This window comes from Rana temporaria, chromosome 9 (assembly GCF_905171775.1).
Source record: "Rana temporaria chromosome 9, aRanTem1.1, whole genome shotgun sequence".
NCBI classification, from domain to species: Eukaryota; Metazoa; Chordata; class Amphibia; order Anura; family Ranidae; genus Rana; species Rana temporaria.
The window spans coordinates 43571722-43598812 of NC_053497.1; the positions used below are offsets into that span (position 1 = coordinate 43571722).

The 27091-nt window shown below is 41.7% G+C and overlaps 1 protein-coding gene across 1 annotated transcript in view; it reads right to left on the reverse strand.

Annotated features, from left to right (window-relative positions):
- MAP4K1 (mitogen-activated protein kinase kinase kinase kinase 1) overlaps positions 1–27091 on the reverse strand; it is a 119496-nt gene that overhangs the window by 5550 nt on the left and 86855 nt on the right. Inside the window, exons 13-27 of the mRNA XM_040323310.1 lie at positions 25595–25670; positions 25457–25506; positions 22629–22687; positions 21995–22048; positions 19557–19623; positions 19291–19459; positions 17018–17100; positions 13335–13419; positions 13178–13254; positions 12890–12950; positions 12704–12806; positions 8549–8607; positions 7042–7145; positions 4354–4531; positions 726–794 (exon numbers count right to left, since the gene is read on the reverse strand). Coding sequence (XP_040179244.1) covers positions 726–794; positions 4354–4531; positions 7042–7145; positions 8549–8607; positions 12704–12806; positions 12890–12950; positions 13178–13254; positions 13335–13419; positions 17018–17100; positions 19291–19459; positions 19557–19623; positions 21995–22048; positions 22629–22687; positions 25457–25506; positions 25595–25670 — 1294 coding nt within the window. The remainder of the gene's footprint in view (positions 1–725; positions 795–4353; positions 4532–7041; positions 7146–8548; positions 8608–12703; positions 12807–12889; positions 12951–13177; positions 13255–13334; positions 13420–17017; positions 17101–19290; positions 19460–19556; positions 19624–21994; positions 22049–22628; positions 22688–25456; positions 25507–25594; positions 25671–27091) is intronic.

A 27091-nucleotide genomic window follows, 5' to 3' on the forward strand; every position in this document is an offset into this window, starting at 1 on the left:
ATACAGGTTCATATACAATGTTTATCAAAGCAGCAACTAACAGAAAGCCTGGGTTTAAAGTGATTGTAAAGGCTTGTTTTGAAAAACAAAACAAAAACAACAAACCTGATATACTTACCTCGCCTGTGCAGTTGGTTTTGCACAGAGCAGCCCGGATCCTCCTCTTCTCGGGTCCCTTTCAATGAATGCAAAGTGTTTTCTAATTGGACAAGATGGATAGCTGGGGGTCCCACAGGTATGGCACATACTTACCCTACACTGGTCCAACTATGCAAAATATCCATACTTAAAGTGGTTGTAAACCTTTTATATACCCAATGAAGTGACTGGCCTCGGGTGATACACAGAGATGAAACAAATACATAAGTTGTATCTGTTCATCTGCAGTCTTCTCTTCTCTATAGCCATTCAAAGTACTGAGTTAAAGAAAAAAGGGGCCAAGAGCTGAAGTTACACTCTGCAGATTGGAGGGAAGGGACACACACTTTTCACACAGACCCCTAAGGCTGTCAATCAGCTGGAGGTCCCTCCCCGGTCACCAAAAATCCACGGGTTTGTTGTCGGAATGTCCGATCTTGTGTATGCGGCATTAGCTTTAGCTTAATAAAGACAAGTACACACTATAGAGGGATATGCTTTGTTCATATTTTATGTCTGACGTTTACAACCACATAAAACTTCAGCTTTAAACATGATAGTAATGACGGAATGTAAAATAGACTTACTGTTTGTGAGTACCAAGAATTGGTCACAGCCAATCTCCGCTACCTGTACTCGGCCTGAACATGAGCCCACTGATAAGAAAACACAAAATATTATGTGAATTAAAGCTGAACTCCAGCCTTCCCTTCCGTCTCAAAAGTAAGCGACGTAATGAAAATGTAAAGGTTTTATTTAACCACTTCCGTACCGTAGGACGTCATATGATGTCCTGGATTTCAGTGGGGGATATCGCCATCGGAGGCCCGGAGAACGAATTGGCTTCCACCAAATGAAGAGCCTAGAGATTTCCGGTGACCAGATGGTCACCGATCATCTCTATGACCGTCGGAGGCCCGGGCGCGGCATTATGACATCACGCCTGGGTACCCAAAAGTAAGGATGAGCTCAGGCGTGTTCGCATTGAACACGTGAGGAGCCCGCCAGGAAGTCGGCACCCGCGCTGCGCTAATCACAGCCAGGCAGACATTTCACGATCTCTGCAGCCGAGCATCGGGAAATGTCTGCCTGGCTGTGATTAGCGCAGCGCGGGTGCCGTCTTCCTGGCGGGCTCCTCACGTGTTCAATGCGAACACGCCGGAGCTCATCCTTACCCAAAAGTATTCAAAGCCGCAATCGCGGCTGAAAGTATGAGATTGTGAATTTTTTTTTCCCAATCTCCTGCTTTCCAGCCTTGATGAGAGATGTGGGGTCTTATTGACCCCGCATCTCTCCATAAAGAGGACCTGTCACACACTATTCCTATTACAAGGGATGTTTACATTCCTTGTAATAATAAAAGTGATAAAAAAATAGAATTAAAACGCCCCTGTCCCCAGTAGCTCGCGATCAGAGGCTAACGCACACGTAAGTCCCGCTCACATATGTAAACGCCGTTGAAACCACACATGTGAGGTATCGCCGCGTGCGTTGGATCGAGAGCAGGTAACCTGTAAAAAAATTAAAGTGTAGCCTATAGAGATTTTTAAGTACCGAAGTTTGGCGCCATTCCATTAGTGTGCGCAATTTTAAAGCGTGAAAAGTTAGGTATCTCTTTACTCGGCGCAACATCATCTTTCACATTATACAAAAAAATTGGGCTATCTTTACTGTTTTGTTATTTTTTAATTCATGAAACGTTTTTTTTTTTTAAAAGGCATTTAAAAAAACTTATTGCGCAAATACCGTGCGAGATAAAAAGTTGCAATGACCGCCACTTTATTCCCTAGGGTGTCTGCTAAAAAAAATATATATATATAATGTTTGGGGGTTTTCTGAGTAATTTTTCTAGTAAAAAACACGAAGGAGAGAAGTGCCAGAATAGGCGCGGTGTGGAAGTGGTTAAAAGACAGTTCAATGTGAAGCAAGATAAACTTGAAATTGTTCCTTAAAATTCAACCCTAAAGCCAACTATAGACATAGAGATAGAGTTTGAGTGTACAATCTTTTTTTTTTTTTTTTTAGATCTGTTAACTATTACAAATTCAACTGATTGTTTAGGAATTTCCCCACATTACAAAGTTTTGGTCATTATACACAAATTGTGACGTGTATGACCCACTTAAAATTCTCCTTAAAGTTCGCAACTGCCTTGAATTAAATGAGTGTATGAGATGGACTGTCTTGGAGCTCATTTTCTCAGTAGTGGCTTGGTAAAGATCCAGATGGCACCGATATCTTGGTCTTCCTCACAGCAATTACTCACATTAAAACTTACACACTGGAAAATTCTGGTGAACATAAATGTCACTAGTGCAGGCACCCAGCTCGCATATCCCGGTCCAATGCTGCGACCACCCAACCTTTTTTTTTTCTAGGGACACCCCCTGGTGAATCAAAGTGTTGTGGAAAAATCACAGTCTTGTGCAACGAGAATATAATCCATGTTGATTAAATATATATGTTGTGCAAGGAAAGTGCTCTACCGTTTACATTTCAAGTATATATTTATACTGTTTTCACCATCTATGCCAACCTTTTTACCCAGAGGAACCCCTAAAACAATTTTCAGGTCCCAGGAAACACCAAGGCCCTGTACACACGGGCGGATATCCGATGAAAACGGTCTGCCGGACCGTTTCCATCGGATATGTCCGCTGGCGGATTTTGATCTGATGGCTGTACACACCATCAGATCAAAATCCCCGTGGAAAACATCCGCGGTGACGTGGCCGCGACGATGACGCGGCGACGTGCGCGACCCTGGAAGGTAAATACTTCCGCGCATGCGTCGAATCATTTCGACGCATGCGAGGGATGGGGATCGGACGGACTTATCCGGTGAGTCTGTACAGACGACCGGATAAGTCCGAAGGACAGGTTTCCAGCGGATAGATTTCTTAGCATGCTAAGAAATTTTTATCCGCTGGAAAACCGTCGGCTGGACAAATGTCCGCTGGAAAATGTCCGCTCGGGCCTACACAGGACCGGATCTGTCCGCTGGAACTGATCCGCGGATAAATCCCAGCGGGCAGATCCGGTCGTGTGTACGGGGCCTAAGACAAATTCATTGGAGGTCAATGAAAAAAATATTCCTTACATTGGTGGTCAGTAGGAAGAATGCAAATCCTTACAGACAGCTAAAAATATAATGTTCATGATGGAACTATGCAGGCATGATGAAATGGGATATCAATTAACCCCAGCTCAAGGAACCTCAGGCAACCTCTTGAGGGGCAAAGGGGACAAGACTATATATAACCCAGTTATGTACACCTAGAATTCTCAACTCCTGTGAACTTCCAAAAGACGAAATCTCATTGCTCAGCCATAACAAGCTCATAAGCTAGCCCAGATTCTCCCAAATAATCAAGTTGAAATGTCCACGCATTATGGTTAATACCTCATAATTAAAGGGGCTAAGAGGAAAAGACTATAACCACCAAGCCTGTAGCCATATTTGAAAATGCCTCAACAAATGTATGCTACCTAGTTAGTCAGGTTAAAAAAAGACACAAGTCCATCTAGTTCAACAATTAAAAAAAAAAATAATAATGTCATACAATCCCATATACACAATCCTATACCCACAGTTGGTCCAGAGGAAGGCGAAAAAACCCAGCAAAGCATGATCCAGCTGGCTACAGCAGGGGAAAAAATCCTCCCTGATCCCCCAAAAGGCAATCGGATATTCCCCGGACCATCTTTACCTATAAATATTAGTACTCGGTTATATTATGTAGATTTAGGAAAGAATTCAGGCCTTTCTTAAAGCAATTTACTGAGCTTGACAGAACCCCCTCTGGAGGGAGTCTATTCCACATTTTCACTTACGGTAAAGAAACCTTTCCATATTTGGAGATGAAATCTCTTTTCCTCTAGGCGTAAAGAGTGCCCCCTTGTCCTCTGTTTTGACCTTAAAGTGAATAACTCAACACCAAGTTCACTATATGGACCCCTTATGTATTTATACATGTTGATCATATCCCCCCCTAATCTCCTCATCTCAAGAGAGAATAAATTCAGTTCCTCTAATCCTTCCTCATGTATTGTATTTCTATGTATTGCCTCACATTCACCAACTAGTGTTAGATGGCTCCAGACAGTTCTTCCTTCAGACCTTATATAATTAAGGGCTATGGAATTGCTCTCAAAGTTTTTGCTAGGTCTTGGATGTATCAACCCTTCAAGAAAGCCCATATGCTCATATCATACCTTCTCCACTGTCTGTAAACCAGGAGCTCAGAGAGCTGAGGTTGATGGTCTGGAGCTGGATTCTGCCATTAGAGGATGACCCTTTGCGGACCCCAATGCAAACAAGAGGGTATTGTTCTCCTGGCACCACCAGCATTTCAAATATTGTCAGGGGACAGGGCAGGGGAAAATCAAAATGCTGCAACAAGAAAAAAAAATAAGTGAGGACAACAGGGTAAAAGTAAGTTCTGGAAAGATAATAGAAGGAAGTGGTTAATGTGATTGAATAGCCAAAAACAAAAAACACTTGTGCCATTGTGACACTGTGCCATTAAAACGGCTAGAGATTTTTCCAGCTGCTGCAAGTCAGTATGCATCCCCCCCCCCCGAGAAGATCCAGGAACCCTACATGATTCGTTTTTAATTTTTGTTTGTTTTCTCTTACATATTTTAATAATGCCATTTTGTTTGTGGTTTCTGCATTTATATTCCATTTTAATGTTAGGCAAATGCAGAAGGTTTGGAGTTTAAGCGATACCATTTATTAGCTAATTTCAGAGGAACGTCACCCAAAGGGGGATGTTCCGCTCTTCATGATTTTGACAGGTACCTGCTCCCCCACTACCGGCCGGATTGCCGCAGTGATCTGAGCGGACGTTCACCCCCCCCTCCTTCCCCCTGCAGCCTTTTGGGATACATCACAGGTCCCAGAAGACTGTGGGACCATTCACAAAGCGCAGGGTGGCTCGCGCAAGTGCAGTTAGAAGCCGGTTGTGAAACCGCGAGACTTCACTGCCGGATTCCCTTAGCCAAGATGCTGGCACCTAGACCTGAAGCCGATTGAAGAATAAGGTCAGGTGAGGACAATGCTGGATCCAGGGGCAGGTAGGTGTCCTTTTATTGAAGTCAGCTGCTACAGTTTTTGTAGCTGCTGACTTCTGTTTTTTAGGTGAGGCAGGAACTCCTCTTTAACCACTTGACAACCGGGCCTATTTTGGCACTTTTCTCCATGTAAAAATCTATTTTTTTTGCTAGAAAATTAATCAGAACCCCCAAACATTATATATTTTTTTTAGCTGACACCCTAGGGAATAAAATGGCAGTCATTGCAACTTTTTTTCTCGCACAGTATTTGCGCAATAATTTTTTAAACGCCCTTTTCATGGATTAAAAAATAGCAAAACAGTAAAGTTAGCCCAATTTTTTTGTATAATGTGAAAGATGATGCTACGCCGAGTAAATAGATACCCAACATGTCACGCTTTAATATTTCGCACACTCATGGAATGGCGCCAAACTTCGGTACTTAAAAATCTCCATAGGCGACGCTTTATAACATTTTTTACAGGTTACTATTTTCGAGCTATAGAGGAAGTCTAGTGCTAGAATTGTTGCACACGCTCTAACGCACGCGACGATACCTCACATGTGGGGTTTGAACGGCGTTTACATATGTGGGCGGGACTTGCATGCGTGTTCGCTTCTAAGCGCGAGCTTCCGGGGACAGGGGCGTTTTAAAAAAAAAAAAGTTTTAATTATTTTTATTTTACTTCATTTTTTTATTTTTACACTTTATTTTACATATTTTTTTTTTATCACTTTTATTTCCTATTACAAGGAATGTACACATCCCTTGTAATAGGAATCATTGCGACAGGTCCTCTTTATGGAGAGATGTGGGGTCAATAAGACCCCACATCTCTCCTCCAGGCTTACAAGCATTAGATCTGTGAAAAAAAATCACCGATCTAATGCCGACAGCCGCGATTACGGCTTTGTTTACTTCCGATACTGGGCGTGACGTCATAACGTTGCGCCCGGACCTCTGACGGTTATAGAGATGACTGGTGACCATCTGGTCACCAGTCATCTTTATGCTTTACCAGCAAGCGCTGGCCGATTCGCTCTCCGTGCCCCTGATGACACGGGAGAGCCCGGAGAAGCACTGGATGGTGGCGGGGACTATAAGAACTGCCGCTTTGATCATTCTTATCGTGCACAGAATCGGCGGCTGAAGGCGGATATCTGAATGATGCCTGTAGCTGCAGGCATCATTCAGATATCACCGCACAAAGTCGAGGACGTCATATGATGTCCTTCGTTGTAAAGTGGTTAAAAGATGAGCTTCAGTCAGGTATGTGAAAATTAAAAGTCAGCAGCTACAAAAACTGTGGCTGCCGACTTATAATAAACAGACATTCACCTGTCGGGGAAATCTATCTCTATGCTTACCCAAACTGGTTTCTTCACCGGTCTTCGTTCCATGGCACAGGCATCCTAACTGTGGGCAGCCAACTGTGATTCCTTGTGGCTTCCCAGCCAGCTGCTCACTGTGCATGTGCAAGCCACGCTACGCTTTGTGAATGGTCCCGCAGTCTTCTGCGACCTGTGATGTGTCCCAGAAAGCTGCAGGTGGGGGGAGGAGAACTTCTGCTCAGATTGCCTAGGCAATCTGAGCGGAAGTGTGAAAACCAGGTACCCGCTCCCCTCCAGAAAAAAAAAATGTGCCAAATATGGCAGGGGAGGGGGAGGAAGAGCGGAGCATCGCTTTTTTGGTGAATAAGGATGCAAGTTTGATTATGTGTTGCTGGTTTTTAGAAGAAGGTAATAGAAAAACGTCATGGTCAGAGAAGGTGCACTGGAGTTGGTAACAAGCTAAACCTGCCCTGGTGATACAGAAAACAGAAGAACCCAGGTGGATGCTCTTACCTTCATTAACATAAACTTTTCAAGTGGTTGATACCATTCCAACAAGAGTACACTGGTTTCCATCGCTACACACAAAAACCAACTATCACGCACACCATCATGAGCTAAGAACAAGAAGACAGAGAAAAGAGGTTACACTTTTTAACATTTTTTTTTATTTTTTTAAACATTTAAAGGTTTTGATAACAAAAAGTAATTTTATTGGAAGACAACGTAACGCCCTCTAGTTAGGTATGTGCTAAAGTGAGGATTTTTTTTTGAGTAGGAAAAATGTAGGCAGGCCTACTGGTTGCTAGGCCTGTTTGTTTTCATTCTGGGCTGGGAGTGGCTCAGGGCAGGGCTGGGTGGCTCACAGGTAGCATCACTGTCACTGCCCTCTTCTTTATAGAATGTGCTAGAAAGAGAGGAGAGGTGGAGATGCCTGGGGTATTTTGAGGAGCATTGACCAATCCCCCAACTTGGATTAGCAGGGGGCAGGCCTCCTTAAATACCTAGGGTCAGCCCAGCTGAGGATTAGTTGTCAGGGGGGGCAGGGGGGGCAGGGAGAGAGTGTGGAGGCTATCTGGGCCCACAGGGATCTCCCCAGTTTGGGAGGGGGGGTGACCTTGGGCCAGGGTCCAGGTGCATCCAGGAGGAGAGATGAGATCCTGGAAGAGAGGCACATAAGAGAGCAAGGAGAGAACACTGCTAAGAGACTCCAGGGAGCACAAATGGTCGCAGCCTGGAGGGCTGGTGAGTGAAGCACAGTCGGGAGGACTGTATGAGAGAACTAGGAGTTTGCAGTTTGAGATGGGTGCAGAACCAGAAGAGTGGACTGTGTGAAGGGCAGTGGAGGGAGGTTTTTGCAGCCAGGCTGGCTGGCAGGACCTAAAGAGAGCTATCTGGGATTAGTAGCTGAGTAGAGGACAGCTAGCACCTGAACCATTTCTACATCACAGGGGCCTGGGGCCCCTGCCCGCATAAGGCAATTCACTGAGGTCTGGCAGAGTTAGTGTCAGGCCTAACCATGCGGTGCTAGCTAGTCTGGAGGAGTAACAGTCTGCAGCAAGGGAAGTGCTAGAGGAATAGGGGGAAAGAGGTCTTTAGCAAGAGTTGTGCTGGAGAGAAGACTCAGTGTCTATACAGGAGTGTATATAATAGTCCCAAGCAAGTTGCATTGAATCTTTCTGGGTATCCCATAATTTCCTATTTCCATCCAAATTCAATCCCCTCAATAAAGAAACAAAAAAAAACAAAGCTTTTGGACTGTTCTTTAAATGACTGAGAGATGGATGCCAGGCTGGGCAGGGTGACAGGTGACAGCAACCCCTACAGGACCATGGCTACAACAATGACCATAGCTGTAGGGCATATCTCTCTATCTGTAAACCAAATTCCTGACTGGTTGCATTGAATTTCTTGGTTTGATTTGTTATTTTCCTTTCTTGAAGCTAAGCTAACCTGATGCTTGTAGTGGGTAGGTTTTTGACCTTATTCATTTCTGTTATTGATCTAAAGTTAATCTTACCAACACAACATCTCTTGCACCCTTTAGTGTCTGGAATCTTGGTGGATGCAGATTTCTTTCTGGAGAAAGGAAAAAGGAAAAAGTTAAGGATTTATCAGTCTCTTCCATTTCCTGGAATTAGTGGAGGGTAGGGAGCGCTAATAAAAAATAATAATGCAACAAATCATAAATACAGTGAAAAGGACATAAACAATACATAATATATGACTTGCAGTAGTCACAAAATGTGAAATATAAGTCCATATAAGAATTCAACATATAGCAGGGATATGCAATTAGCGGACCTCCAGCTGTTGCAAAACTACAAGTCCCATCATGCTTTTGGCTTTGGGTGTCATGCTTGTGGCTGTCAGAGTCCTGCTATGCCTCATGGGAATTGTAGTTCTGCAACAGCTGGAGGTCCGCTAATTGCATAACCCTGACATATAGTTTCCTATAATGACGTAATACACGAAACGTACGTCGAGGCGCAACTTGGTCACGCACAGTCACGTACTTCCGGTCCAGCTGGTTTCTGGTGGTGGAGCGCACGCCAGCTCTTCCAGCGACGGGGGCCATCTCTCCTTACTACACGCTCAGCAATCTCAGTGCCGGGATACAGGCACCGCAAATAGTAAGGAGCCACTTGGCAGTTTTGTTTTTAAATTAATTTAATAAATCAGAATTATACTATTGCGGTCCTTCCTCTCTTTCATGCTATGTCCTATGGTTTTGTTACTGGATTACGATCGATTGATAAGGAATCCCCGATTTGTATGGAGCAATATACTTTGTGTAAACAAGCTATTATTGACCTGTTTCTAGCCAAAAGGGTCAACAACTGTTGGTAAGGTGCCATCCATATTCTGAGCACATTGGGTGATCCTTTAGTTTGCAGCGGGTGAAGGTGGACACTTTACACAGTGGATTTGTTTGCAGCACGCAATATTTTATTTATGTATTCACTACCGAGGACTTTTGAATAAGGATTGGTGCAATCACTGGGATAGTGCACCTTCATTGCATTATCACTATATGTTGAATTCTTATATGGACTACTACAAGTCATATTATATGTATTGTTTGTCATTTTCACTGTATTTATGATTTGTAGCATTATTATTTTTTATTAGCGCCCCCTACCCTCCACTAATTCCACTATTATTATTTCAGTTCACTGATTTTTAGGGGTGCAGCTTATTCTAGTTAATCCTAATCACTGTAGTTTCTATACACTTACTTTGGCGCAAGATTTACCAATTTCCAATCTTCCCATTTCCTGTTTACTTGCATTGTCCCTCTACTTTCTTTCTATAGAGAATGCAGATATTAAAGTGGAGGTTCACCAAAAAAATACATTTTTAACATTACATTTAGCCGAGTTGTCCTAATGATAAATCGGCTGTTTTTTTTTGTTTTTTTTCGTACATACCGTATTTTTACCGCCGCTTCCGGGTATGTCTTCTGCGGGACTGGGCGTTCCTATCTGATTGACAGGCTTCAGACCGTCGCATACTACGCGTCACGAGTTGCCGAAAGAAGCCGAACGTCGGTTCGCAGGCGCCGTATAGAGCCGCACCGACGTTCGGCTTCTTTTGGCAACTCGTGATGCGCTGTATGCGGCGGTCGGAAGCCTGTCAATCAGATAGGAACGCCCAGTCCCGCAGAAGACATACCCGGAAGCGGCGGTGAAATACGGTATGTATGGGGAAAAAACCCCCAAAAAAACAGCCGATTGTCTTTAGGACAACTCGGCTGAATGTAATGTTAAAAATTTATTTTTGGGTGAACCCCCGCTTTAAGTTGAACCATCTAATAATACTGATATAGTTCTTACCATACCCTTCTACTGTGACAGTTCCTGGGACGTAGTCTACATTCTGTCACTTTACTGATTAGTATGACTTTCTTATAAGATGCGGGGGCAAGAGCACCAACAAAATGCAGGACAGCTCACTCACATATACAGTACTTCCAGTGCCAGACATTCATGATCTGTGTTCTCTACAATATTGTAATACAGCAATAAATCGCCATACTTAAAAGGATAACTCCACTCTTGTAGGAAAAAATAGCAAATAAATAGTATAGCATATACAATTGCTACACAAGTCCTCTTGTAATTGAATGTTATAAAAAATTACCTTTATTTTTCAACCTGAAGCACTTTAATTTTCTGTAAAATGCAATGCGGAAACCTGGAGGCATTCTGTACACAGATCGTGTATGGAATGCCACCTATAAATGTAATTTCCTGCTTGTGTGATTGGCTCATTGATTTTCCCAGAAGTCTGCGCTAAGATACAAGTGAGATTGTGGAAATTCCCTGCAACAAAAATGTCATTTTTGGTGAGATACTCCTAAAGGAAAATCACTTATAAGGGGATGCAGACCCTGCCACTTTCCTCATTTGAACCCTGCAAGTGCAGCAGCTGGTTGATAATTATAAAATCACTCCCACAAGATCCACTTTCCACATGGACACAGAGAAACAAACTGCTATCTCTTCAGAATAACAAAAAGGTAGGCATCTGCAACAAAGTTTGTTAAAACCTCTGCAATGTACATAGAACACACAGAGGGGGATCTTTTTTTCTCAACAAAAGTGGAGTTACTCTTTAATGTGGTTGTAAACCCTTATGTATACCCACTGAAATGACAAGCCTTAGGTGATACACAGAGATTAAACAAATCCTCCTACATAAGTTGTACCTTTTTATATGCAGCCTCTCTCTTCTACAACCTTTTACAAGCACACGTTTTATACAGCATTCATGTGTAAAATGTGGGGGCTGGGATCTATTGTAACACACTGCATGGCATAGTACAAAGAGTTGAGTGTAATCTGAGACCTAAGTGGTGGGAAAGGACATACCCCTCTCTACGTTTCACATGCTTGACATTGATTTCCGTGAGGGACATGGGATTACTTTGTGTTTAGGCTGGCATGTGATCTGCATACTAAGCCTCTTTATGCATATGCTATTATTTTTGGATGTGTTTGTCCCATGGTTTCTGTACTTATGATGTGTTGCTTAAATAGACACAACACTGAGTACGAACATAATCATTAGGGATGAGCTTTGAGTTCGAGTCGAACTCATGTTCGACTCGAACATTGCCTGTTTGGCGAACAGCGAACAATTTGGGGTGTTTGCGGCAAATTCGAAAAGCCGTGGAACACCCTGCAAAAGTCTATGGGAGAAATCTAAAATGCTAATTTTAAAGGCTAATATGCAAGTTATTGTCTTAAAAAGTGTTTGGGGACCTGGGTCCTGCCCCAGGGGACATGTATCAATGCAAAAAAAAGTTTTAAAAACTGATGTTTTTTCGGGAGCAGTGATTTTAATAATGCTTAAAGTGAAACAATAAAAGTCAAATATTCCTTTACATTTCGTACCTAGGGTGTGTGTATAGTATGCCTGTAAAGTAGCACATGTTTCCCGTGCTTAGAACTGTCCCTGCACAAAATGTAACCATTGGAAAACTCCTTGTACCCTGTAGACAGAGGATTTAGTGAATACCTCTAAGGCAGTTCAGGAAATGTTGGCAGTATCATCGGATTAGGTAGGTAATGCAACCAATTATCACAGAAAACTAATAGGAAAGGATATTGGGAACAAGAAAGTGAGGAGAAGAAAAAAAAAGGGGGGGGTAAGTAGTACCCATGGGAGGCTCCCAGAAACATCTAAAATCTCAGACCTTAACCGCAACCAAGGCATTAAACTCAGAGGAATATCGGAAATTAGACCATACTATCCAAATGAGATTGTATGATTTGGACTCATCATCCCAGGCAATCATACTTTCAACACTGTCAAGCCGTGCCATTTCACAAATGAATTCAGCCAAGGAGGGTGCCTCAGCCCGCCACCAATGCCTGGTGATTACAGTGTGGGCAACTGTAAAGAAATGCCGGATTAATCTCTTTTTTTCCCTTATGACATGGTTTTTTATTTTGGGGGCTGTCAGGCATCGTGATAGACATGGATCTACTGTACATTGTAGGACTTGTTTTTGTTTATTTAACAAAGGACCTGTCACAAGATGTGTTTTCCTTTATAAATCACAAAATGATCTCCATGCCTGTGCAAACTGGACCCCAATATGTTTGGTTCATCACTACTGTCCTTTTATAACTATGCAGCTCACCATACCCTCCTACCAAGGCTGTACCTGGGCAGCAGTCTGTGTGTTGGAATGTGAGCCAAACGGGATTCTTTCCGTATCTGTTCATGAAGAGCCAGGAGACTGTGTGAGTACAACTGGAAGGCTTTCCCTATGGACAGACAAATACACACTGAATACTACACCCCTTAGTCAATAAGTTTACCGTTTTGTCAGTTAACATCTCAATCTTACCGGTTATGGACATTAATACATTGTTGATGGAATAGACCCAAGTTGTCCAGCCAGTAGTCAGCTAGAGAAGATATAGGAAGAAAACAAAAAATGTAACTTGGTCTATGATAATTATATTTTCAGGAAAAATAAGCCATTGAGCATTGTAATCTACATTAAATATTCGTTTTAGTTGGAGACGGACTTTATGCACAATATTGTGTCCTTATTTTGTCCCATATTAAGCATTAGGGAAAATAAAACCAAACAAGAAATTGTGCGGAGTAAAATAGCTGAATTCTCACTTACCAGGTCAAGGGAAGCCTGTGACTCTGAGAGGTTTAGAGTATAGATCCCCTGCTCAGCTCCCAGGATGACATGCATATCTATAGTATACACAATAAGACTTATAAAAGGTGGAAGAAGCATAAAAAGGGCTATGGAGAGAAGAGAGCAAGCTACATACCTTTGGTTGTAGGATGTCTCCAGGTGGTTGCTGAATGGATTTTCAGAGGACATCCATTAAATATCTTTTTCAGTTGGAACTCTCCCTGACATGAGAGATATAGGGTTATAAAAGGAGAACTATAACATGCAAAGGCAGTCTTATATCTTCAGATGACATGAGGACATGCAACACATATTTCAAAATTTTAGTGTATAGGATAACATTTTCATGGAAAAAATAAATTGTATTAATATAGTATATGCAATTGCTAAAAAAAATTCATGTAATGTTGTTAAAATTATCTTTCCATTTCAGTCTGTAGCACAATACATCTCTGTAACATGCAATACAATATGGCAACCTGGAGGTGTCCTGTACACTGTTGGCGTATAGAGCGCATCCAAAAATGTCATTTTCTGCATGTGTGATTGGCTCACTGATTTTTAAGAAGTCTGCACCAAGATACAAATTAGATTTTAGGAACCCACTGTGACATAAGTTTTATTTTTGTTAAGATACCAGGGCTAAAGGGATGCAGACACTGCAGCTTTTCACACTGAAAGACAGAGTTCACCAGCTAATTTTAATGAACCAGACCCTCCCATTCAGAATCAGTCTGCAAAGGAAATGATGAAACAAACGGCTATTTATTCACAGCAGAAGCAGGTAGAAATCTGCAACAAAATGTGTTAAAATCCTTGCAATGTACATTGATCACACAGATAGGATTGTTTTTTCCTCAACAAAAGTTGCTCTTTGAAGGGGTCTTCCCCTTTTAATAAGGAGAGAGGGAGAAAGTGAGACAGAGATTGATCGATGTGTTGCAGCGCATTGATACATCAGATTAAGGGGTGTTAAGAATATAAATGTAATAATAATTAGAAGGAAAAGTAGGATGCAATTATCCTTGAACATTATGTATAATATTGCCATAGCACAGAATAGGGGTAATCGTGGCCCTCTAAGTAATATAAAGTAAAGATGTAAAAACGTAAAAAAAATCTAAGCTTCCTTCCAGCACCGAGCCCCAGACCAGAGGTCACCCCTCAGACTAGGGGGCGCCCTGTGAGGGCCTCCAACAGCTTCCTCAGCACTCCATCTCCCACCCAACTGCCCCTACTGGCCTGACTCATGACTATTTACGAGGTAAGCTTCCCCCTGCCAGCCCATTTTGCTGGGGATTGGCCAGGGTCCTCATAAATGTGCATGACAGCCCATTCCACCAACTACATCCAGAAAACAGGTTGAGGCTCAGGTACCAGAAGAGCTGTCAAATGAGTCATCCAGCCTCCCTGAGTCACTCAACTCTGACCCAGATTCAACCCAGGCCTGGCTCTCAGCCAAGCCAATTTACATACTCTAACAACTAATTATGTACATCTAACACACTGGCAAAAGGGTGCTACAATTGCAAAAAAGAAAACCAGTGCTGACAAAAACCTGTCACAGATTACCTATTTTTTTTATGGCAGTTCCCAAGATATTATGGTAATCAAAAGTCTTCAAAACTTTCTGATTGACTAACCCAAAGGATAAATGGAGATCAGGAATTATTATTCTACCTGATGCATACTTGCTCCATTTTTTTTCTGCAGGGAAAACACAAGCTGAAGCATGGACACATAGGATAACACTATTAGCTTCTAGGAGCTTAAAAAAATGCTAATGTGCATGAAGCCTAAAGAGTATGAGGTGTGTCTAAAAAATTCAGTAAATGGTCCGATATCTCAACAGCAACCTGGGACAGGTGCACGCACATGCACATGGCTATCCAGAGACACGTCGAGAAGTGCCACCTAGCGTGGAGTACACGTGGCCATCAGGATAAACCCACTGTGGGCAGTCGAACATATTCAGTGTGAGAGGTAGGGCCACAGTGCAATGGAGCAACGAGTGAACATCAAGTTCTACTACAAATTGTGGAAAACAGCGATGGAGATGCATGAAATGTTGGTGCAAGTGTATGGGACTGAAGCCGTGAGCAGAAAATGTGTTTATGACTGGTTTAATTGCTTTTGTGACCGGAAGGAAATGACTGAGGATGAGACACATTCGGGTTGACCGTGGACAAGCAGAACCCCAGACATGATCGAGCGAGTTTGACAAATGCTGGCAAGAGATAGGTGACTGATTGATGGAGGAGGAATTGGGCATTAGAAAGACCATGGTGTGCACCACCGTCCGCAAAGATTTGGGTTAGCGGAATATCTGTTCCCGGTTTGTGCCACACAAGCTGACAGATAAACAGAAAGCAAAATGGTTGGGAACCTCTGGAGATTTTATTACCATGTGTGACCAGGATCCATCCTTTCTGCAAACAATCGTCACAGAGGATGAGACTTGGTGCTACCAGTTCGATCCAGAATCCAAGCGGCAATCAATGGAATGGCACTCACTGTATTCCCCTCAACCCAAAAAGAGTCGCCTTCAAAGCCCAAGCATTATAAAAGGCGCGCATTTTGCAGATGTTGCGGCAATCCAAGAATGTGTGACAGCGGTTCAGTGACGATTACTAAAGAGGCCTTTGCTGCCAGTTTCCAGAAGCTTTATGAACATTGCCAAAGTTTGTTTTGAAGGATGGCGATTAATTTAGAGGCCAATACAGGTCATCTTCTGTTTTCTGATACCACTTACCAAACATTTTCGACACACATCCTATGTAAAGTCCAACAAAAACTTCCCTTATTTGCCCCTTTTGATCTGTTAAACATACCGCCAAACATGTTTTTGTTATATCTGTTTGAAAATTAATAAAAAAAAAAAAAAAAAACATACTGCTAGAAATCTTGTGAATTGAAAACTTCCTGTGTTATCTGACTCTGCCCCACTCTTATCAGTTAGCATTGTTCCCAGTTCTCTCTGTGGACTGCAGAGCACATTCTACCCTAGGACAGAGAAAATTGAGTACTATCCGTGATACGGCTACAATCACGTCAAGTACCCTAGGACAAAAAGTGTATTACTGGTACTGGTAGGATCACGGGTGAAAAAAAAGTTAAAGCCTAAAAAAATTAAAAATCTAGCAACTACATCCAAGGACTTGTAAGCTACAATATATATTTTTTTATTGAGTTTAGATATACTTTAAATTTGCCTGTACCTCAGGGGTACTGGTTGCTTTTTAGACCATGGCAGGTTTACTTTAATGCACAATGTTTATGTAACTGGAGTGTATTTTTAGAGAAGTATACTTCTGACAGGATTGTGAGCTGCTCTATGTGTGACTCAAGGCTAATTTTAGGTGCTGTGGCTCAATAAATCAATCTGAGATATTACCCAGGAAACCAATGCCTTTGACATTCAAGCACAACACATCCATCCACAGCATTCAAAACACTCAGTCCATGCACAGAAGCCGGAACTGTCTCATTGGAGTTGATTTTCTGCAGGCAAATAGGCTGTATACTTTGCATGGGAAAGTTTCATTTTGCATGGGAAATTTCCCCAGTACTTAGTGACTGTGGTGAAATTTCACTTTGCAAAGAATACCCAATCACATGCATGGAAAGGAAAACAAACAAAAAACAGCATTTTTGCTTGAACATGATTTGGTGATGGAAGTCAGCGGCTTTGGGGAAAATTCCTATGCAAAATGCAACTTACCTTGCAAAGTGAACAGTCTTTTTGCCTTCAGTGAATAAACTCCAGTGTATTTGGGCATGGCTTAGATACAGAGTTTTAATGCAACATGAAATGCGTACCTGTTTTGCTTGTGTTCTTCCTTGCTTCGGTGGTAGAGAAGGGGGAGACAAAGACTGAAGGTCACGTATCAAGAGAGATGGTTCTAGAAGGAAATAGACATTGTTGGAGATATGTAGTCAGGAGCAGAACAAATGGCCATGACAGGAGGCAGCACTGACGTGGAGGTCAGCAGAAGAAACTGGTGAGAGTTGCAATGGACCCAGGAGGTCAACACTCCAGGAAGTGCGAGTTTCCCAGCAGAATTTGGGGGAATCAAAATGTTGTACTGAACAGAGCAGAGTTTCAGCAGCACACACAGTTGGAATCTTAAGAATTCTCTCTTCATTAGGGTAAATGCATATGGACTGTTTTTTTATCAGGACAGCAAAAAATGTATGGGAGAAGAATTTTACAGGTGTTTACGCATATGGATATTTACATGTCTATACGTATAAAAAAGCAACATCTTTATAAACCTTCCTTTTGTTTTTTTTTAGCAGAATCTGTCTGCCAGCAACTTGGGCCCCTTTCACACTGGGGCGGGGGCAGTGGTAAAGTTCTGCCATTTTTAGCGGCACTTTACCATCAATTTCGCAGCGCTATTCGGCCGCTAGCGGGGTGCTTTTACCCCCTGCTAGTGGCCGAAAAAAGGTTAAAACCACTGCAAAGTGCCTTGCCGGCAGTATAGCCGCGGTGCCCCATTGATTTCAATGGGCAGGAGCGGTGGAGGAGCAGTATACACACAGCTCCTTCACCGATCCAAAGATGCTCCTAGCAGGACTTTTTTACCGTCCTGCTAGCACACCGCTCCAGTGTGAAAGGCTTTCACACTGGAGAGACAGCAGTGGCTGTTTCAGGTCGCTTTGCAGGCGCTATTTTTTGCGTTATAGCGCCTGCAAAGCGATCCAGTGTGAAAGGGGTCTAACTGTTTAAATAGATCAGTAATATATTATAAAATGGATTGTATTGTAAATGTAATGAGGAGGTAAACAAAACCTTAGACAAAGGAGTGGCTGTGGACGTAGTATATTTGGATTTTGCCAAAGAATTTGACACAGTTCCCCACACATGGTTAATGTGTACGGTAAAGTCTACAGGCTTGGAAAAATCCGTTTGTAAATGGATAGAAAACTGGCTAAAAGACAGAATTCAGAGAGTAATGGTTAATGATTCTTACTCTGAATGGTCTAAGGTTTTTAGTGGTGTACCCCAAGGTTCAGTGTTGGGACCCTTACTTTTTAATATATACATGTGTACAGACCCAATGATATTGGGTCTGGGATTAAAAGTACCATTTTAGTCTTTACAGATGACACTAAGCTATGCCCTGGAAAAACATCCTTACAGGATGTCTCCAATGTATAAGCCAACCGCAATGCTCTGTCTAATTGGGCGACTATGTGGCAAATGAGGTTTAATGTTGATAAATATAAAAGTTATGCACTTGGTGGCTAAGAATATACATGCATCATACATACTAGGGGGAATCAATGGTGGAGAAGGATCTGGGTGTTCTGGTAGATAATAAGATTAATAATAGCATGCAATGCCAAGCTGTGGTTTCCAAAGCGAGCAAAATCATTTCTTGTATTAAGAGAGAAAAAAAGTGAGAGAGAGAGAACATTTTGCCCCTGTACATATCATTAGTAAGACCTCATCTGGAATATGCAGTTCATTTTTGGGCCCCAGTTCTCAAAAAGGATATCGGGGAACTCAAAGTGCAGAGAAGAGCAACCAAACTGATAAAAGACATGGAGGAGCTCAGCTATGAGGAAAGATTAGAGGAACTGAATTTAGTCTCTCTTGAGAATAGGAGATTAAAGGGGGGATATGATCAACATGTATAAATACATAAGTGGTCTACATAGAGAACTATGTGATGACCCTAAAATTAATAACCCTACACCGAGTACAAGGGGCACTCTTTATGTCTGGAGGAAAATAAACTGAATCTCCAAAAAAGCACAGGTTACTTCACAGTAAGCGATGGAATGCCCATTGCACAACATAACTGAACCAGAACTTGAAGAATGTTTGCAAAGAAAGTTGACCTGGAGTCATGCAACGCAGACTTGCTGCAATTGTGCAACAAACTTGTGAAGCCTGGCAAGTCAAGCAAAAGCTTAGCAAGTCATTTTTAAACTTGCAGCTTGCTTGCTATCTGGGTATATTCTTGGGTTTACTGTAGATATTTTTTAAAGCATGTATGGTGTATTAGATCCTTCTACCACATACTCCAATCCATTTCCATGTTTGCCTATCCAGCAGCTGCTCTGTGCTTAGCACTACTCACCAGAACTAGCTGCGGACAACTGTTTCCTTAAACTTTCCTGAAAAGCTTGTGCTGCATTTCTGGGTGCACTTGGTGCACTGGGTCCACTGGAGCATCGTACCAAAGTGCTAGGAGTGTGTAGGCGATCCTGATCCCGTTTTACATCAGCAGAGGAGGTGCGAAATCTGGGCTGCGGTATAAAGTAGACAGAGTAAATGAGAAATGAGAAAGGGCAACAGGTGTTGTATGTAGACTATGTAGACTAAATTCACAGAGATGAGCGTTACCTTAGGGGGAAGCGGAGGGGGAGACTCATCAGCAGATATGTCATTATAGAGGTCCACACTGCCAGGTCTTGAGAAAAATAAATTAGTTTAACACAGATTGTTTTAAAAGCAAATACAAACCATACCTACTTATGAATACAATCGCACAGACACAAGGGGAAGCACATACTTCTAAAATATTCTATGTACCAACAGGCATGAGATAAAAGTTACCCAAGCTGGTCACAGAACAAGTGATCTGAAAAGGTGAGCCATTTCAGACCAAGGCTCTCTCAGCAGCATTTATATGTATACTTCAAAAGCCTACCAAACACCACAACTTGCTCAAAGAAAACATTCATGCCACTTCCCTTATAAGATTGGATATAAAAGTTGCTTTTGTTGGTGGAAAATTTTAAAGCATGCTATCCAACATTTGTCTGCGGAAAATTCGACAATTGTCCGATGGTGCATACAAACGGTCGGATTTTCCGACAACAGCCTGTCATCACACAATTCCTGTCGGAAAATCAGATTGTGTGGCTTTATAGCCTGATTGAAAGCGTTGCATAATCTACATGTTGAAACTTTTCCTGAACGATATTAGAGAAATGTGTTTCTTTAATCCCTTGTTATCTGTTTTTATATGCTGTAAAATTGGTTGGATTGTAACTACAAAAACTAATAAAAATATATTGTACAACAGACATCGCAGGTTTGCTGCTCAAATGACAATAGCTGAATGGACAGGCTAGAAACCTGTTGCAATGGTTAAGAGAAGGGATCACCGCTCCAGGTGGGTCACTATGTAGAGATGGACTGACTCAGGATACCGTGGGTGCTGGAAATGCACTGACCATGCATAAAATACGAAGAAAGAGGATGGATAGCCGCACTCCAATGAGTGCGGCTATCCATCCTCTTTCTTCGTATTTGTTGCAATGGTTACTGTCGCCTTCAAAAATCCACACCAGCGGTGTCTTTCTTCCAGTTACTCCCTGCTCCTCCCCTAACACTTTTATTCACACAAAGATTAGTTCAGGGGTGTCAAACTCAATATCATTGCAGGCTACATCAGCATTTTGGTTGCCCTCAAAAGGGTCAATTGTATTTATAAGACTATATAACTGTATCTACTCTTTATCATATTAAATAACTGCCTCTGCATTCTATCATTACTGGTTTTAGATGACAGAGACGAGCCTCTCCATTCCCACTAATTCACAATCTGCACCCCCTACATCTCCAATACTCCAACACACTCTGCGCCTCCTAGATCCCATACTACTCCAAGCAACCCCCCATCCCATATCCCCAATACCCTGTTACGCTGCATCTCACACAACCCCACATTCTTCACCTTGAGTATCCCCCATTACATCTCTTTACACAAGCTTCGTCCCCTTTACTCCAAACACTTCATCTCTCACTACTATTTCTGTACCTCCATCACCTCTGATTCTGCACCCCCTGCAACCACAATTACCCTTTATGTACCATTTCCATAAAGGAGGTATGTCCTCCTCTCTGCTGCTGACTGCTGAGACAAGTTGGGGGTGGGGGTGGGTGCTGCAGCTGCAGCTGCAGGAGAGGTGCAAGGGCCACATTAAAAGGCATGGCAAGCCAAATTTTGCCCATGGGCCTTGTGTTTGACACATGTGGATTAGTACATACAAATTTATAGATCACTCAGCAGTATTTAGAAGATACTTTTGCCAGTGATTAGACTGTGCCTGCATGTTCAGCTCTATGTTAAAGTCTGATGCTTGCTTTACTATCAGCAACAAAAGCTCATGTGTCCATTACATTGTTAAAATGGAACTGAACTAAAAAAAAATTTAAGATTTGTTATGTTATAGGAGACACTTGGAAAAATTAGTAAAGCCATATAAAATGTTAATTTTGTCTGGAATTCCTCCTGAAAAGTGGCGGCGCACTTCTTGGTATATGAGGGTACCTAGGCATTTCGGAGCTGACTGCTAGTCTCGGGAGATTTTAAATGGGATTTGTTGATGTGACTACTGTGCTGCTCACTGTTCTCCTTGCTGGAAGCTCTGATATGAGGGAGAAAAGCCTTCCTTAATTAAGATAGCCACAGAACAAGACAAGGTATGTAATGGGGAAAATATCAGCTGCAGGGGGGCAATAGGCAGTACTGGGCACTAGTTCTTTGCCCTCTTCCTGCCTTTTGGGGCACAGCTTCCAGTGTTCGATTCCTCTTTAAGCAACTGAAGAACTGGCAATATGTATAGCTATGCAGGTAAAAGCTTCAGTACATAAGTTTGCTTGGTGGCACGTTGAGACAAACAGGGGGCTAATCCACACTCCTATACGGCAATTTAAAGTGTCTTATTGCTAGCTAGAACTCCATATAGATTAGCATTAGCAAGGACCTACTACAGCACTACATGGATCAGCTTGGAAATCATACTTATTATTTGTTGCAGTCTCGCACTTACATATCAACATCGTCATAGTCATCGTCATCATCTTCATCATCATCAGAGCAGAAGCTGTAATATGAAAGTCAGTGTTAGATACTAGCCTTTTGTACACGCTAAATGAACATATTTGTGCTATTTTAAAGGAATGTATAGCCCTGTACACATGATCGGTTTGTCTGATGAGAAGAGACCGATGTACAGTTTTCATCGGACAAACCGATCATGTGTGGGCCCCATCAGTTTGTTTTCCATCGGTGAAAAAAAATAGAACATGTTTTAAAATGTTCCTATGGATAAAAAAACGATAGAAAAAAACGACTGTCTGCGTGGAAGTCAAAAATTTGTTTTCAATGAGGCATGTTCCTACCAATACATTTTGTTATAATGTTTTGGGGGGAAAAAGCTCTAAAGTGAACATGGCCACCCGACAACCACAGAACTAGATTTTGGACATTTGTGAGTACCCTCATTGCTATTTGTTACTGCTGAGAAGGTGATGGGTTTGACTGTGAAAACTTTTGACGATAATGTAATAGCTTTGCTGTACAAAGACATACACACTCACCAAGAATACAAAAACAATGTATGCACTTTATATAGTTTTTGGTCCCAAGGAATTGAAAGAAAAAGTTGACCTTTCCTAACTTACCTTATGTATGGCCCTGGGGGTGGACTTTGAGGTACCTGAGGGCCCAATTCTGGGTCAGCCTTAAAAGACAAAAGAGATTAGGCTAAAGCAGCTAAAATCCGTCACTGTTGCTGAAGTAATGTCCCAAGAAACTGATGCTTGCTTTCCTATTCCAATCTATATTAACCACTTCACCTCCGGAAGATTTACCCCTCTACCTTACCAGGCCATTTTTTGCAATACGGCACTGCGTTACTTTAACTGACAATTGCGCGGTCATGCAATGCTTTTCCCATAAATGAAATGGATGTCCTTTTTTTCCCTTTACAAATAGAACCTTCTTTTGGTGGTATTTGATCACCTCTGCGTTTTAAATTTTTTTGTGCTAGAAACAAAGAACGACTGACAATTTTGAAAAAATTATATTTTTTACTTTCAGCAATAAAACCAAGCCAATCAAAAAAAAAATCTAATTTCTCCTTCAATATATATACAGTACATAATCCTGCGCAGCGCGGCCGCCCTGTAGCAGTAAATCTGCTATGTAGTGGTCGGAAGTAGGTTCGGAGGAGAAGGGCCTTAGTCAGGGAGGTGAGCTCTAATGTAAATTGTATCCGGAAAGTATTCACAGCGCTTGACATTTTACAGCCTTATTCCAAAATGGATTAAATTAATTATTTTCCTCAAAATTCTACAAACAATACCCCATAATGACAATCTGAAAGAAGTTTGTTTAAAATCTTAGCAAATGTATAAAAAAAAAAAAAAAACACACATGTACATAATTATTCACAGCCTTTCTACAACTTGATTGAAGTCCACCTGTGGTAAACTTAGTTGATTGGACATGATTTGGAAAGGCATACACCTGTCTATATAATGTCCCACAGTTAACAGTGCATGTCAGAGCACAAAGCAAGCCCTGAAGTCCAAGGAATTGTCTGTAGACCCTTGAGACAGGATTGTATCGAGGCACAGGTACAGAAACATTTCTGCAGCATTGAAAGTCCCAATGAGTACAGTGGCCTCCATCATACTTAAATGGAAGAAGTTTGGAACCACCAGGACTCTTCCTAGAGCGGGCCGCCCAGCCAAACTGAGTGATTGGGAGAAGAAGGGCCTTAGTCAGGGAGGTGACTAAGAACCCCTTGGTCACTCTAACAGAGCTCCAGAGTTTCTCTGTGGAGAGAGGAAAACATTCCAGAAGAACAACCATCTCTGCAGCACTCCGCCAATCAGGACTGTATGGTAGAGTGGCCAGAAAGAAGCCACTCCTCAGTAAAAGGCCCATGACAGCCCACCTGGAGTTTGCCAAAAGGCACCTGAAGGACTCTCAGACCATGAGAAACAAAATTCCCTGGTCTGATGAAACAAAGATTGAACCCTTTTTCCTGAATGGCAAGTGACATGTCTGGAGGAAACAAGGCACCGCTCATCACCTGGTCAATACCATCCGTATAGTAAAGCATGGAGATGGCAACATCATGCTCTTGAGATCTTTTTCAGCGGTAGGAACTGGGAGACTAGTCAGGATCAAGGGAAAGATGAATGCAGCAATGTACAGAGACATACTTAATGAATACGTGCTTCAGACTGGGATGAAGGTTCATCTTCCAACAGGACAATGACCCCAAGAACACAGCCCAGATAACAAAGGAGTGGCTATGGGACAACTTTGTGAATGTCCTTGAGTGGCCCAGACAGAGTCCAGACTTGAAACTGATTGAACATCTCTGGAGAGATCTGAAAATGGCTGTGCAGAGATGCTCCCCATCCAACCTGATGGAGCGTAAGAGGTCCTGCAAAGAAGAATGGGAGAAACTGCCCAAAAATAGGTGTGCCAAGCTTGTAGCATCATTCTCAAAAATACTTGAGACTGTAATTGGCGCAAATGGTGCTTCAACAAAGTATTGAGCAAAGATTATGACTACTTATGTACATGTGATTTTCTTTCCTTATTTATTTTTAATAAATTTGCAAACATTTCAAACAAACTTTTCGTTGTCATTATGGGGTATTTAGAAAAATGGAAAAAAAACACGCTAAAAGTACTAAAAGAAGAGAAACAACTGTAACACAAATTACAGTATGTTCAATTTGGGAGCTGCGATTAGCATGTAAACAAATCGGTACAAGAGCAAAATAATAAAATAAAAAAAAAATAAAAAAGAAGAAAAATTGCGCTACCCCTTATTGACATTCTTAACGTAGTGATTTTTTGATTTAAGTTTTCACTTGGTTAACGGGTAGCGCGATTTCTCTTCTTTTTCATTATGGGGTATTGTTTGTAGAATTTTGAGGAACATAATGAATGTAATCCATTTTAGAATAAGGCTGTAACATAACAAAATGTGGAAAAATGAAGCGCTGTGAATACTTTCCGGACATACTGTATTTCACCTCTAATGGGTTCTAACTAAAGGGCAAAACACGTCAGAGAATGTTAGCCTGTGGATTGTTTCTGGCAACGTGAGCTTAATAAGTTTAAGTTAAAGATTGCAGCTCAAAATTAATTATTTTTTTCACTAACATTTGGAAGTTACTGGGGCCCAGAGTAAGCTCCCACCCACAACTGGTTTCACTAGGCTGCCTAGTGGGAAACAAACACTGTAAACACTGTATAAATGAGTGTCCATGGTTTACAAAAATTGCAACCTACTGAGTTCACCAGTAAACAGTATGAGGATGCAAAGGTCAATTTTACACCTCATAACTTCATGAAATGCAGAACAATCATATCTAAACACTATGTAGTTGCATGAGACAAAGCAAATATTATATTATATTATCCAATGCAATAAAAACTCCCAGAAAATGTTGAAGAACTAATGTTAGCATAGTTAAATTACCCTTGCTACACTTGGTTCTTCCTTTTGTGTCTTATTCTTTAGCTGGCGCACTAAGGAGAAAAAAAAAAAGGGTAAAAAAAAAATCCACAGAGAATACAAATACATCTCTCCTCCCCATCTGTGACCACTGCTACTCACATTGAATGTCTGAGGATGAACGGTTGGCTTTGGGTTGGTGTTTTTTGGAGAGGATGCGAGAGAATGCTGAGAAGAGCTGTGACACATCAAATGTTTTGTCAATCGGGTAGTTTTAAAAGTAATAAAATGAAGTGCTGATGATAACTCCATGACACACACTAAACACTTCCCATTATTAAAAATTGAAGGGAATGTCTCTACTATTTGCTCTTGCATGAGTAAATGGTCCACAGAAAACAATAATTCAGTTTTTGTTAGTCGCTGAAGAACTGAAGCATGAACTAGCATCTCCTTGAGTAGTAAGGCCTTGAAATCAAACCAAATGCCTGAAAATATACAAGAGTGAGCCTCTCTCATACTTGCTATAGCAAGTGGGAGGAACTGCAATCTCTGGCATAGATATTGTACCAAGGATATCCTAAAGTCAATATTAGAAGTAGCCAACATATGATTCAGCTTACCATTATTGGTAAAAAAGAATGAAATGTTGATTTCGGATTGAAGTGGAGTCAAATATAACAAAGTTGATAGAAAACGATGAAACAAAAGACAAAACCATGGGTTTAGATATTTAGAAAATAGAATTCTTTATTCATGCTAAATCAGTGTCCCTGGAAACCCCCCAAAAATGTCTATATACTCTCACTTTCTGATGATCATTAAAGATAGTTGCCAACTGCTTGTGTCCTGCACAGCAATGCCTACTTCCTGTGCAACTTAATACATGGCCTGGGAACGGTCAATGGGAAGTACTGTAGGTGTGTCTTACATTCTGACTTTCCGAAAAGTAGTAAATGCAAAGGCTTTTCATGGGGCTTCTTGAACTCTCTCAGAATGGACAATGAAACTGAAGGTGTGGCTCTTTGTAGTGATTTATTTCCAGTAAAGGTGTTGGTTTATAGAGTTGTGTTTCTGTACCATCTCACTTTAGGTTCATATTTAATTAAAGTAGTTGTAAACCCCAGTCATGTAATTTGAACTAAGCACATTTACTGTATCTGTAGTGTTTACTTGTCTCTCTCAAAGCACGAAGTGTAATTTCTCTCTGGTGCTTTGTTCCTCGGTTATCAGCTCAAGTCCCTTCTGAGAAGTTCTCCCAATACATGAGATACAATTTGTGTCTGGGAGGGAGTTAAGAACACAGGCTGTCAATTCAGAATACAGCTCTGCATGTTCCTTTGCTCCTCTGCCTATGTAAAGGGGGGGGGGGGTCCCTTTTCTCCAATAAGCTCTCACACAGTGCATAAGAGCTCGAACTCCAGGTCTCCACCTCCTCCTCTGTATTCCTCACAGATGCATAAGAATTTTATCACAAATCTTCACTTTTAAAGGGTTGTAGAGAAGTTGTGCAGATAAACAAACATAACATATGTAGAAGGATTTGTTTTATCCCTGTGTATCATCTGGGGTTGTCCACTTCACTGGGTATATGTCAGGGCTTACAACCACTTTAAGCTAGGACAATCTATTATTGACTGTTTATATGGTACTGGGCTT